The sequence below is a fragment of the Trichechus manatus genome, unplaced genomic scaffold (genome assembly GCF_000243295.1).
Source record: "Trichechus manatus latirostris isolate Lorelei unplaced genomic scaffold, TriManLat1.0 scaffold00127, whole genome shotgun sequence".
NCBI classification, from domain to species: Eukaryota; Metazoa; Chordata; class Mammalia; order Sirenia; family Trichechidae; genus Trichechus; species Trichechus manatus.
In genome coordinates, this window is record NW_004444063.1 from 4,681,135 (window position 1) to 4,695,867 (window position 14,733).

Here is a 14,733-nt window from a genome sequence, read left to right on the forward strand (position 1 = left end):
CTCCTAAATTACTCTGTTTTTAGAATCCGCCTCCCTCTTTTTTTTTTTCCATTGCAGTTTGTTTGTTGAGGAAATTGGATCATTTGTCCTATAAAAGTTACACCAGACTAAATTTTGATGATTGTCTCTCTCTGGTGTCATTTAATTTGTTCCCGTGTCCCCAATATTTCCTGTGAATTGGTGAGTCTAGAGGCATCATCATGTTTACATTCCATTTGGGAGGGAGGCAGAATACTTTATGGGTGGTATTATATGCCTCTGTTGGGATGCGTTATAAGGCCTAGTTGTCTCTTTGTATGATACTAGTGTCACTCTAAAGAGCCCTGGTGGTTTTGGAGTTAAAGTGCTCGGCTTAGCAGCCAAAAGGTCGATGATTCAAGCCCACCAGCTGCTTCATGGGAGAAAGGTGTGGCAGCCTGCTTCCGTAAAGATCACAGCCTTGGAAACCCTAGGGGCAGTTTGACTGTCCTATAGGGTCGCTATGAGTCGAATCACCTTGATGGCAGTGGGCAGTGCCACTCTTAATACTCGTTAGGAACTGCAAAAGAGTTGATAATTCCAATTTTATCATTTTTTCTTCATTTATTAGCTGTACTATTTCAATAAAGAGAAACCTCTCATCAACTGTTTGGTAACCTTGAAGTATAGTTAGTATAGGAAAGGTAGAATAAAAGTTTATTTTTTTATTTACGGTTTTCAAAATAACAAGTTGACTCTTTAGTCTTCTGAACCTGACTATGTGTGTGTTCTGAGTGTTGTTGTGAATTGATGAATTTAAACATATTAGATGCATTTCAGTCCATTGCTGATGTTATTTTTATTGATGCTCAAATTGTCCCACCTCTGAAGCTCCTGGGAGCCTCTGCAGGTTAGCTCCTAAGTCTTCTTGACCAGCCTCAGTAGTCTTTGTTAGCTTTGATTGATGTTTCAGTATCACCTTGTACATTTCCTGTCCCAGATCTGCAGTTAGCCATTTTTCCAAGAAGCACTGGTTCCTTTTAGGAGGGAGTGGTATTTAGAACCCAGTGCTGGAGATGAAGCTTTACTCTCAGTGTGAATGAAGCTCGCCGTGTGTCTTCCTGGGCCTCTGAGCAGATGCGGTTCCTCGTGCAGTCTCTGCTGGGCGTGCTGCTTGCTGTGGGAGCTGTCCATTTTGTAGCTGAATGACAGGAACAATCAGATGAAAATAGGCCACATTTTATTTGATAGATGTGCTCTTGTTGTCCAGCTTTTACTTTTGGTAAAAGATGTGGTGATAATATATTTGCAAATGGCACGACTTACCTACCCTTACTTAATTAGGAAAGCTGGGCCCCAGCCTTAGGCAAGGGAGGCACTGGACAGGTCATTTACTCAAATTTGGGACCAGCAAGCTGGGCCTGGGGTCTTCTTGGGTCAGACAGGACTTCCTGGCCCCGTAACTGCGAGCCCCAGGTTCCACACCAGTGCCCAGTTCTGAAATATATATGCATTGAGGTCTCCTGAGTACCAAATTGAAAGCCGTCTCACTGGTGTATTCACTTGGAGGGATCTAGTATTTGTTTATTTGCTTACTGGGTAAGCTATAAAGTAAGATGATGACCGTCTCCTTAAAAGCTGCTGTTTAGGTGGCTGCCTTCATGGCAGATACATCTTTTCCATAGATTTGGAAAATAGCAAAGATGCATGTGTTTCATAATTCCATGGTGGCTCTCTGCCTAATAAATGTCTGTTACGCTGTGCTTTAAGCATAAGGAGAGGATAGTAAAAAAAGAAAAAAAAAAAATTAATGCTTCTTTTTCAAGCTTTTCCTACCTGTGTTGTCACTTTGTTATTGCAGCATTTCTACAAACTGGATTCCAATTGAAGAACACTTGTGTCTTCTTGCCCACTGTGGCACAGTGTCTACTTGGGAGAGCTGGGGCTCTGACTTTGCCACCCTGCCCCTGCCCCGTTTCTTTAAACTGGGATTTTTTTTTTTTTTTTTTTTGTAAAGTACATTTCTTGGCATGATTGTCCCAAGGTGAGTTAACTTCTAATTTTAATACTATTCGCTTTTTTTCAGGAAAAAAAATGCTAAAATCAAGACAGGGTATAAGCGAGAGCACATCAACCTGGGCTGCGACGTGGATTTTGACATCGCCGGGCCTTCCATCCGGGGTGCTGTGGTGCTGGGTTATGAGGGCTGGCTGGCGGGCTACCAGATGAACTTTGAGACCGCCAAGTCCCGCGTGACCCAGAGCAACTTTGCAGTTGGCTACAAGACTGATGAATTCCAGCTTCACACTAATGTGTAAGTGTTTCTGTGTGTGTGAATGTATGGGTAGGGGAATTGCTTTTCATTATTTTGTTCTAAGCTCAATTTTTAATAACTGTAAAGTAAGTAAGTCAAATGGCCTTTAATATTTTTCAGTTTCCCACCTACCCACCCACTGCTGAAGTGTCTTACTTCTTTCTAGTCTATGAACAGTTAAGTATGGTCATTGGTGCACAGAATGACTAATGAATTATAGGAAGGGCGTGGTGTCGGTCCAGAGCAGAGTCCTTTCCACGCAGCTTTCTGGACACTGGGGTCTTTTTATTTTCAGTTAACAAAATGGGAGGAAAAAAAAAGGTGCAGCTCTGTCTCTGTATAACATCTGAGGATCAGTGTCTTAGTCATCTAGTGCAACTATAACAGAAATACCACAAGTGGGTGACTTTAACAAACAGAAATTTATTTTCTCACAGTTGAGGAGGCTAGAAGTCCAAATTTAGAGTGCCAGCTCTAGGGGAAGGCTTTCTCTGTCTGTCAGCTCTGGGGGAAGGTCCTTGTCTCTTCATCTTCTGCTTCCTGGTTCCTTAGAGGTCTCCATGTGGCTTGGCATCTATTTTCCCCCATCTCTGCTTTCCTCGCTAGCTTGTTTAATCTCTTTCATATCTCAAAAGAGATTGACTCAAGATACACCCTACAATAATCCTGTCACATTAACGTAACAAAGACCACCCATTCCCAATGGGATTATGACTACAGGCATAGAGGTTAGAATTTACAACATATGTTTTTGGGAGACAATTCAATCCATAGCAGTCAGCTTGCTGGACTTAATGAAATGTAGATATTGTAGATAAATTAGGAGGTGATTATCTCAATTAAATACAAAGTGTCTTCCTTGCATGGTGGGACATTTAAAAGTTTATTGACTGTATGGTGAACGGAGGAGAAAAAATTACAGGTTAGATTTTGATGGAGCCTCTTGTATTCAGACTTGGGAATTGAAGTAGAGTGATAATTGAGGTTAAGGGAAACAAAAACTTCATCCATAAACATTCTGTAGATATGGGGAAATAACCTGTGTCACAAATGGGGTACAACTCTACCAAGTATATTTTCTTTCTTCCCGCTAGACGTCACTAAAGAAGTGACTTCTTAAATTTATGACAAGGAAATGGCATTAGCCTTTAAATTAATAATTTTCCATTAATAAAATTTTTTGAGGAATTTCTATAATTAATAACAAATTTTGCATCTTTTGAAACTAAAAAGTCATAGGAAAACTCTCAGATGGAGGACATATTGGCAGTTGCCAGAGGAGCTGGGAAGGTGTGACTGCAAAGGGGTAGCACAAGGGAGTTTTTTAGGGGTGATGGAACTGTTCTGTGTCCTGATTGTGGTGGTAAACTCATGAATCTGTGCATGTTAAAATCCATAGACATGGACACCCGAAAAGCTCAATTAATGTATGTTAATAAAAAAAAGGTAACTAATAAAAAATGTTATAGAAAAAATATTACAAACATAGAAGAGTTTTTAAATTTAGAATTCTGACTAGAATGGGAAGTTTCTCCTTGGTTTAGAATTGGAAATTGGCGCTAGTTCTAGGCGGAGTTGTTAGCTATCACCTGGAGCGCCACGATTTTCAATAAGTAATAAGTGGACAGGATTTAGCAGTCCCTGAGTGGCAGAAGGTTCAGTGGTTGGCTGCTAACCGGAAGTTTGGAGGTTCGAGTTCACACAGAGGTGCCTCAGAAGAAAGGCATGGTGATCTACATCTGAAATGTCACAGCCATTGAAAACCCTATGAAGTGCAGTTTTACTTGGAACATATGGGATCACCATGAGTTGGAATTGACTTGACAGCAACTGGTTTTCTGGTTTGGACAGGATTTATCTTTGAAAATGGCATGGAGGCAACTGGCTGGACTAATCTGGGCTGCCCTGGAGTTTGCAGAGGCCCAGATGTATAACAGAAGGTCTTTGTGCTTTATATAGATGTATTTGAACAATGAGTTAGTTTCCTCTGTTTATACCTTTGAGAGCTCGGTATAGGAAGGCAGTGTGCTGGTTTTAGAATATACTGAGAAATCTGAACTTTCTTTGTAAACACATTTAAGCCCAAGAAAGTTTCCCCATTTGAGTATTGTGATGATTAGGGTTATATGTCAGCTTGGCTGGGCCATGATTCTCAGTCGTTTGGCAGTTATGTAACGATGTAGTCATCCTCCATGATGTGATCTGATGTGATCAGCCAATCAGTTGTAAGGGGAGTTTCCTCAGGGGTGTGGCCTGTATTCAATATATATGGATGTTCTGGCAAAGCTTGCTGGCTTTTGCTCGCTCTGGATCCTGCGTCTAGTTCATCATCATCTGACGTTTGGTTCTTGGGACTTGAGTTGGTGGCCTGCCGTATTGCCTGCCGATCTTGGGATTCGTTGACCTCTGCAGCCTGTGAGTCAGCAGCTTGCCATATTACCTGCTGATCTTGGATTTGTCAGCGTCCGAAGCCCGTGAGACAGTGGCCTGCTGTCTGACCTGCCAATCTTGAGTTTGTCAGCCCCTGCAGCTACATGAGTCAGGAGAATCTTCCAGCCTAATGCCGGACCTACAGACTTGGGACTTGCCAGCCTCTACAAACACATAAGCCATTTCCTTGAAATAAATCTCTCTCTCTATATATGTATACATATGCTTCACTGGTTTTGCCTTTCTGTAGAACCCAGCCTAAGACAAGTGTTGTCATACTAAAATCACTCAAAAATCTGAGCAACTGTTACTTTTGACAAATTGGCTTTTTGTAGTGTGCATTGCCTTCCTGAAGAAGACAGGATTCCCTGCTTTTCCTATGGCACCACCTGTGAATCAGGCAGTGCCTGGTCTCTCCCTGTGCTTTCTGGAAGCACAGTGTCTGTTTGGCTGGATTTCAGGGAAAAGCTTAAGAACTTAGAATGTATTTGATGAGCATCTGCTTCAGGAAGAGTGTATTGGTGAAGAGCAGATTTTATAATGAAACAGCAACAATTTATTCTTCGGGTAGTGAGTTTTTAGCCCTTTGCTGGATTCCAAAGCACGTGGGCTCTGCCTTGCAGTTTCCGTTGGAAACACCCAAAATGATAAGGCAGAACTTTGACATTGTTATTTTACGATAAAAATGAGAGGTTGTAGGCAGGTTTGTAGACCAAATGATGCAAGGAGGATGCATATTTCTTTTTTTTTTAACTGCAGGATTAAAATTTTTCTTCTTAAATTTTTTCAAAGGAATCCACACCCGTGGTTGTAAAATCAGGTAGTACCAAAACCAAACCCATAGCTGTTGAGTCGATTCGACTCATAGTGACCCTATAGGACAGAGGAGAACTGCCTCATAGGGTTTCCAAGGAGCAGCTGGTGGGTTTGAACTGCCAACCTTTTGGTTTGCAGCTGAACTCTTAACCACTGTGCCACCAGGGCAAATAGTACCAAAGGGCTTATGAAAAGCAATGGTTTTTTCCTCATCCTCTTTATCTCATATCCCTATGGCAGCCACTTTAACCATTTCTGTTTTCAGTGGTTCCCTCCTTGGGGAAGGATTGCTTCTGACCAGGCATCAATATGCACCATGCATATAAACAGCAGTCCAAAAACAAGTAATGGTAATGATCTGTGCAGACGCCAGGCGGGAGAGAAGGAGAAGGTATAGACTCTCTGAGCTGTTCGTATACTTTTTTTTGGGGTGGCAGTGACCACACAAGCCTGTACAGACTGTTCTGCAGGCTCAGTTGGGTAGGAAAGAAATCAAAATTCTGAAAGCTTGAGCAGAGCCCTGAAGAGAAGGGTTTGGATGACCAGGGAGAGGAAGGCAGTATTCCCAGCAGAAGGAGTCAGTATGGTGTGTTTGGAAGAAAGGAAGGAATGTGACCAGCTAGGGTTTCCTTCCTTTTTTGAAAGCTAGAGACGTTTTATAATATAACTAGAAAGTCCCTTTTCAAACCCTACCAGGACCTTAGATGTCACAGCATGGATCAACAGCGTGCACAGGTGGACCAGTGTGAATTGTGGGTTAAGCGTTTTTGTTATTGCTGCTCCTCCAAGGGCCTGGATCATATCTAGTATCCCTGCCAGCTGCTGGTGGTGTTAAAGGCTATAATCTGCCTTCTGTGGAACATGAGTGGCCCAGCCTTTCTCTCCGTCTCTGTGTTCTCCTTTGCTTCCCCTTAACCATTTTTATGAAAAAAATCATTTATAAAAGTAATAACATTACCAGCCCAAAAAAGTAATCACTCATAATCCCACAGTGCCTTAGTTGTTGCTTCTGATGTACTATAAAGTTTGCCATTTTAACCATTTTTAAGTGTATAATTCAGTGACATTACATTCACAGTGTTGTCCAACTGTCACCACTATCTATTTCCAAAACTTTTTCATCACCTGTCTTAGTCATCTAGTGCTGCTAAAACAGAAATACCACAAGTGAGTGGCTTCAACAAATAGAAGTTTATTCTCCCACAGTCCAGTAGGCTAGAAGTCCAAATTCAGGGTGTCAACTCCAGGGGAAGACTTTCTCTCTCTGCTGGCTCTGGAGGAAGGTCCTTGTCATCAGTCTTCCCCTGGATTAGGAGCTTCTCAGCTCAGGAACCCTAGGTCTAAAGGACATGCTCTGCTCCCAGTTCTGCTTTCTTGGTGGTAGGAGGTTCCCATGTCTCTCTGTTCACTTTTCTCTTTTATATGTCAAAAAGATTGGCTTAAGACACAACCTAATCTTGTAGATTGAGTCCTGCCTCGTTAACATAACTGCCGCTAATCCCACTGCATTGACATAATAGAGGTAGGATTTATAACAGATAGGAAAGTCAAATCAGATGACAAAATGGTGAACAATCACACAATACTGGGAATCATGACCTAGCCAAGTTGACAGATATTTTTTGGGGACACAGTTCAATCCATGACATCACCCCAAATAGAAACTCAATACCCATTACTACCTCTGTTTCAAAGAATATTTTGGAAGCAAACTTCAAGTTCTTTGAGACTTGAGTAGTAGAAATGCAATATAAATTCATACAGAAATTAATCCTAAATTCTATAAGGTTATATTTATTAATTGACATAATAGAATTTGGAATTAAAATTAGCTACATCCAGCTCTTGCTGAAGGACATTTGCATTAGGATAATTTTAGAGGCAATATAAATAGCTGTATTTTAGGTATATGTGTCTTAACTGAGAACATAGATAATCAGTAACTGTTGTCATAGTGCATTACAAGAACCATGCAGAGTTCAAAAGAAAAATTATTTCTCAGAGTAGTTGGGCTGTCTTTGTGAGTTCCTGTGAACCTTCGCAGCTCTGGTATTGGTTCCATTCCTATCAGGCTTTCTATAATTTCCTACCTGTTTTATCAGATTTGGCGAACTTTTGGCCTTCTCAATACCAGTGTTCAGTTCAGTCCACTTACAAGTATCCCTGCCCTCTGTTCGGCGTGGGCAGCTCTGCTCGGGCTCCTGTCGCCTCCCTGGGCAGCTTGTCATTTGAATTGTGCTTGGTTGCAGGAACGATGGGACAGAGTTTGGCGGCTCCATTTACCAGAAGGTGAACAAGAAGTTGGAGACTGCTGTCAATCTCGCCTGGACAGCAGGAAATAGTAACACTCGCTTTGGAATAGCAGCCAAGTATCAGATCGACCCTGATGCCTCCTTCTCGGTGGGTACCTGTGGGTCATGCATCTCACAGGGAATGGGACCCACCTGATCCTGAGGTTGGAATCCTTCAGGATTGTTGGAGTTCGTGCTTTGGCTTAAAGGTTATTTCACTATGAAAAGAGTTCAAAATGAATAAAACATAATAGTGATAGTACGTACAGTGTATGCCAGGCACCTGTGCTGCTGAGCTCATTATATGTGGATTATTGTACTTACCATATTTTTACACAAATAACATGTGCCTTCTACGTTTGTTTGCCTGCCGTGCCCCCCACAAGGTGTTTTTGTAAGTGCGATATGCTAATTTTTTACAGCAACATGAAGATACCTCATTGAGGTGAGAGTGCCTTTGGCAAACAAATGTAGAAGGCGTGCATTATTTGCATAAAAATACCATATCTTCATAGCAACAACCCATTTGAGGTTGGTGCTTACGCTCCCCCCTAGACATCTCCATTTTTGCAGATGAAGAAATGAAAGCTTAGAGATGTTGAGTAACTTGCCCAAAGGCACACAACTGGTAAGTGCTGGGGCCTGGATTTGACCAGACTGGCTTGCTCTTGAGCCTCTTCCTTTTAACCAGTCACTGTTCCGTAATGCAAGTGCCTGGGTGGTGCAAAATGTTGAGCACTTGACTACTCACTGAAAGGTTAGTGGTTCAAACCCACCCAGAGGCTCCTCTGAAAAAAGGCCTGGCAATCTTCTTCCAAAAGGTAACAGCCTTGAAAACCCTATGGAGCAGTTCTATTACGCACATATGGGTTTGCCGTGAGTCAGAATCAAGTCGACAGTGGTTTAGTTTTTTTTGTTGTTGTTCCGTAACGCAGACTTACTGTAAAGAGGGATACCCTGAAACCTAAGATTTTAAATGTTCACACACCTTCCCCTCCCCCATTTTTCATTGTCTTGCCCAGCTCCTGCATTGCATATAAAGAAATCGGGCCCTGGCAGTGGGCAGTTGGCATCTTATCTTGCAGACCGTGAGCATTGTTCATGAGCCTTTGGGTTGCTGCACAATTTTTGCAATATATCCTGTCGAGCTCATCTCTGTTGTCATAGGGAGTGCAGGAAGTACCTCTTTTAGGGTGAAATGAGGAAATCACGGTGTCAAAGAATGGTTTATGGGCTGGTTTGTGTAATTTATGGACAGCCCATTTCAAGTCTCCTAAGCTGGGAACTGAATTAGGCTCCCTTAACATTAGGCACTAAAGTACCAGGGGAAAATGTCCTCTATTTGGATGGGATGAGCCGAAAGGAACAGCTGGAGGGGGTACTGGCTCCTGGGAGGCCATTCTTCCCCCTGCATTGCTCTTTCTTACAGGGGAGGTCAGATCTCAAAACCTCATTTGAGCAGGAAAACAGGTACCTTAGCAGCCCCAATGTCTCTTGGGACTTGGCATTCTCATGGTCTAAGCTTGCTCCGCTCCTACCCTTTTAATTTAACCATAAAGGGGGAAGCCCTGGTTTTCCTACTACCCAGGGAGAGGAGCGAGGGCAAAATTATTATCAGCTCAACTGCTTCATTGAGCTTAACATTCAGTATTGCTGAAATTTAAATGATTGGCTGGCTAGATCATTCTTTGTTCTAATATAAATTTAAATTCAGATTTGTTCATGCTGAACCATCTTCATTTCAGTATGATTTTTACTTCTCTTGTTCATGAAGAGAAAATCCTAACCATGCTCCACCTTAAAAAGCCTCAATACCCAGGCTGGCGTTTGCTCTGATTTCCTTCATCCCAACAAATAGATCTTAAAGGAATCGTTCATATAAGGAAGTGTTTTTGAACCTTCTCTCTCTGACCCGAAATGAAAGTGTTCTCACCTGCTGTAACTTAAGTACAAACCTGCTCAGTATAAACGGGGTCGGACATTCATACCTCCAGAAATCAAATGTAAATAATGATTTCCTTTTAGTTGAAAATTGTCTTGGTGTAAAAGCATAAACATTTGAAAATGGACTGGTTCTTTGAGTTTCCTTTCTGAGATCCAGCTCCTAAATTTGATACATTTCATACTGATTTGGTGAATCCCATAAGCAAGGAGGTGATCATGAAAAAACATAATTTGATTCTGAAGTCCAGAGACGGCTGGTTAAAGAACTGTTGTTCATTTTGGAGATGGGACATGTGAAATACTGAACATTTTCACTCTCTTATCTTTCCCCTGACTAGGCGAAAGTGAACAACTCCAGCCTGATAGGTTTAGGATACACTCAGACCCTAAAGCCAGGTACGTGTTCACTGTGTGTGAAATCAGTTCTTTGTCTTCAGAAAAAATTGTGGTGTCGGTTTGCTGATTTATGTTATTGCTTATAAAATGCATGTTATAGTACATTGTAAATGAGTGTATATGAAGTTTTATAATTAAGTATTATAAAGGAGTGCAGGGTCATTAGCAAACACTTAGAGAATATAAAAAGTAGTAAATGGGAGGTGGGGGGAGAGCCAAATCTAATATGTATCACATTTTTGTCTATTTTTTTCCATTTCCTTTTTTCCAGTGTGCACAGAATGCCTTCTACTTCTTTTCAGCGGTTCCCAAAACTGGCCCATAGATCATTCCCAATTTAAAAAGGTTAAAGAATAGGAAAACTGGTTCGTAGGTTTCCTCTACATAGTCTGCTAGGCCACTCCATGGTGCATTAGAGCTTCAGGAGATAATGCCACCTTGGGGTTATTTTGGTCAAGTCGGGCCTTTGAACACTGGAAGTGTAAGATTACATGATGTTAGAATCAAGTTACTCTAGGCAAAATATCAGTAAGTTGTGTGCATGTGCATTTGTGTGTGGGTGTACACACTATGTATGTGGGTGTACACACTGTGTATGTGGGTGCACATTGTGAACATGAGTGTAAGACCTCAGGGTCTGATTCAGGATTTTTGTTTCAAGGGGAAGTTGCTGAAGAAGCTTACTCAATGGTTCCAGTGGTAGAGAGATGAGTTGTGGCAAGGGGCGATGAGAGGGAAGTGGAAAGTGGGTTCTCCGAAGTAGGTTTGGATAGACTCTCTTGTCTGTGGAATAATAATTACAGTTGTTTTATAAGCTCACTGTAGGATACCTGTTGGCTCATGTTAAGTAGTAAGGATTGAAGTGCCAGGTGGTCTTGCTGCTGCTGAGCACACCTAGAATGAGGTTCTGAATTCGGTGTGGTTTTGCCAGTGTGCTTCAGCGTCCCTCATATGTTAACCTTTCTTTTCTTTCCTCCGTCCCTCCCGCTTTCCTCTCCCTGGATTTTCCCCCTGCAGGTATTAAACTGACGCTGTCAGCTCTGCTGGATGGCAAGAATGTCAACGCCGGTGGCCACAAGCTTGGTCTAGGACTGGAATTTCAAGCATAAATGAATACTGTACAATCATTTAAACTATTTTGCAGCATAGCTACCTTCAGAATTTTAGTGTACCTTTTAATGTTGTATGTCTGGGATGCAAGTATCGCTAAATATCATGTTAGATCTCCAGGTTAAAGATGATTCAGCTTTAAAGTGTTACCCTTTCAGAGGTACAGAAGAAACCCAATTCCAAAAAGATCCTTTCAGCTGTAGACTTTGAGGGAGCTTGCTCGCCCCTCTAGAGATGTGAGGTTTCTTTTTTATCTAGAAATGGCTACGCGTGGAAGCTGATAATGTGTAGGCACTTTGTAAATTCATATTGAGTAAATGAATGAAATTGTGACTTCCTGAGAATTGAACCTTGCTTTCCTAAACCTAACAGAGGAGAAGCTCATTGCTTGATGGTGTGTACAAACTCATCTGAAAGGGACTTTTTTTAGACAGATGTTCATGACCTGTTTCCACCCCAGTCCATCACCTCTTTTACACCAAAAGTAGTCTGCTGGGTATGGTAGCTTTTTTTTTTTTGTGCCATTTTGGGGTGGAGAGGGTGGATGTGATGAAGCCAATAATTCAGGACTTTAAATCCCTCTCATGATGTGGTTTTGTGCCCTTGCACCAGAGTATGAAATAGCTTCCAACAGCTCCAGCTGCAAGCTGGGAAGGGTCTGTGTGACTGTAATTACATGGCGACAACACTCAGAATCTAAAATGGACTTGTGTTGTATTCACCACTCAATTTATTTTTCAGCAGTTCAATGGGTACATTTTAGAGTCTTCCATTTTTGTGTGGAATTAGATCCTCCCCTTCAAATGCTGTAATTAACATCACTTCAAACTTGAATAAAATATTGAAACCTCATCCTTCTTCTGTTGTCTTTATTAATAAAAATGCAAATAAAGGAAACTCGACATTTTGTTTTGATTTGTTCTTTGGCCTCTTGCTGTATGTGTGTATTATAGATTATTACTTTTATATTGTGAGTCGGAATTGACTAGATGGCAACGGTATGGGTTTTATTGCTGCATAACAAATTACCACAAATTTAGCAGCTTAAAACAACCCTCATTTATTTCACATTTCTGTATGTCATGGTGTGGCTGGGTTCTCTGCTCAGTTCTCACCATGCTGATAGCAGGGTATCAACCAACTGCTTTCTCGTGGAGCTCAGGGTCCTCTTTCAGGCTCACATGATTGTGGCAGAATTTAGTTCCTTTCTGTTGTCAGATGAAGGTCCTCATTTTCTTGCTGGTTAGCAGAGGGCCACTCTCAGCTCCTAGAGGCCACCTGTATTCCTTGCTGTGTGGTCTCCTCCATCTCTAGAGCCAGGAATAGAAAAGCTTCCTAAGCTGTATTCCTCTCAGGGATATAACTTGGAATCTTTTCCAGGAAGAGCCCCTGACTCTTTTAAGGTTCACTTGATTAGGTCAGGCCACCAAAGATAATTTTCCTTTCTTGAAGTCAACTGCCATGATAATCTAATCACAGGAGTTGAGTCTCTGGGTGGTGCAGATGGTTAATGTTCTTGGATGCTAGCTGAAATGTTGGCAGTTCAAGTCCACCCAGAGGTGCCTCGGAAGAAAGGCCTAGCAGTCTACTGAAAAATCAGTTCATAACTTGATTGCAGAAAATTCAAACAGTAGTATAACAAACTACATAGCCCGTCGTCCATCTTCAACAAATATGAATTTTTTTTTCCATTCAATGACATTTTTAGGCAGAATTTTTTTGGGGTGTTTGAAAGTGACAATTCAAAACAGATTGAGCAGTTTTCTGTAATCACTCAAGAACTGCTGGCCTCAGTATTTGACATACTGCCTTCATAAGGTTTGTCAGAACCTACAGATACTCCCAAGAGAATCATTTGAACTTTGTTGAATTTGTCCAGAGATTTTGGCATGTAGAGGGTGCTGGATACATCCAGTCAGATGCCAGGTACAGCATAACATGTATCTCGGAATGTATAAAGCGCCCTTTGAATATGAGGGAGTATTTCCCTCCCCAGTTACTTATTGTCTCCCTGTTATATATAGCATGTTGGAATATCATTGTACAAAAGTCCTCAATGCCTTAAATTCATGATAGCTCACCAGTTAAAAGAATCGAGACACTCTGGTGTGGGGACAAAGGTCAAAGTGGACAAAGAATTGAAAGAAAGTATTAAAGGTGTGTTAAGTACAGAAAAAGCCCTGTTTAAGTCTGAACCAATCTCCAAGCCAAAGCTAGGATTGAGAGGCTTACTGGTTAAACTGGTGGTTTCTGCACACCTCCCAACCCCAGTCATCTCCTCAGCCCCCTTCTGTGAAGAAGGAAAAGCTCTAGGGGGACTTCTTGGGAGGACTTTGTACCCTGGCTAACTTGGAAGGTTTGCAATAAAGGCACCATTCAGTATATCTGGGCTTGGGGAAATGAGCAGATGAATGATCTCTTAGTTTTCTCAACAACACAGAGTATGTGTGTTTCTGAGCTGTCACCAGGGCCAGATAAATTTTATGGGGAAACCAGAGTCAGGAGTAGAACATAGGCCCTTCTCTCTTTAGAGGCAGCTCAGCTGTGTCTCTGTTTTGGGGATAGCAGCAATTTTCTGAGACCAGAGTGGTGAAGCTGTGGGTACAATAAATATTTTGCTTTATGCCATGCTGATTTTCCCGAAAATTGATCAAATAGAACTTTTATGAATTGAAGCCTATAGATGTTTATTAAGGAAACATTCACGGAGCATGCACACAGACTGAAGAATTGTGCCAAGGCCCAAAGTGAACTTACTGGAAGTTTCTAAATTTGAATTTCATATACAGGCAGTCCCCAGGTTACAGTGAGATCCGTTCCTAAGTCTGTCTTTAAGTAGAATTTGTAGGTAAGTCGGAACAGGTCCATGCGGTTCTTATTTAGCATCAGTTAGTCAAATGTTTGTCTTAGTATATAGTATATATTTTACCTTTCTATGCATATAGAACACTTGACACTTCCAAACCGTGCAGTGTTTTCATGAGTGTCACGAAGCTGTGTGCACGTTCGTTATTATGAACCATTGTATGCATTTAACTAAAAAAATTTTTTCTCCCCTTTGGCTGTTTTATTTCTATTTTTATTGTACTTTAGATGAAGGTTTACAGAACCAATAGTTTCTCATTAAACACTTAGTACACATATTGCTTTATGACAATGGTTTACAACCCCACGACATGTCAATATTCTTCCTTCTTAACCTTGGGTTCCCTATTACCAGCTTTCCTGTCCCCTCCTGCCTTCTAGTCCTTGTCCCTGGACTGTTGTGCCCCATTAGACTTGTTTTGTTTTATAGGGCTGTCTAATCTTTGGCTGAAGGGTGAACCTCGGGAGTGACTTCATTACTGAGCTAAAAGGGTGTCCGGGGGCCATACTCTCGGGGTTTCTCCAGTCTCTGTCAGGCCAGTAAGTCTGGTCTTTTTTTGTGTTAGAATTTTGTTCTACATTTTTCTCCAGCTCTGTCCAGGACCCTCT

General features: G+C 41.6%; 1 protein-coding gene across 3 annotated transcripts in view; it reads left to right on the forward strand.

The window, feature by feature from the left end:
* VDAC1 (voltage dependent anion channel 1) overlaps positions 1–12,154 on the forward strand; it is a 31,795-nt gene extending 19,641 nt beyond the window's left edge. For all 3 annotated transcript variants that reach the window (XM_023738991.1, XM_004384721.2, XM_023738990.1), the window contains exons 6-9: positions 2,045–2,272; positions 7,768–7,918; positions 10,092–10,149; positions 11,167–12,154. In XM_023738991.1, coding sequence (XP_023594759.1) covers positions 2,045–2,272; positions 7,768–7,918; positions 10,092–10,149; positions 11,167–11,258 — 529 coding nt within the window. In that variant the 3' untranslated portion in view covers positions 11,259–12,154. The remainder of the gene's footprint in view (positions 1–2,044; positions 2,273–7,767; positions 7,919–10,091; positions 10,150–11,166) is intronic.
* The last annotated feature ends 2,579 nt before the right edge of the window (positions 12,155–14,733 follow it).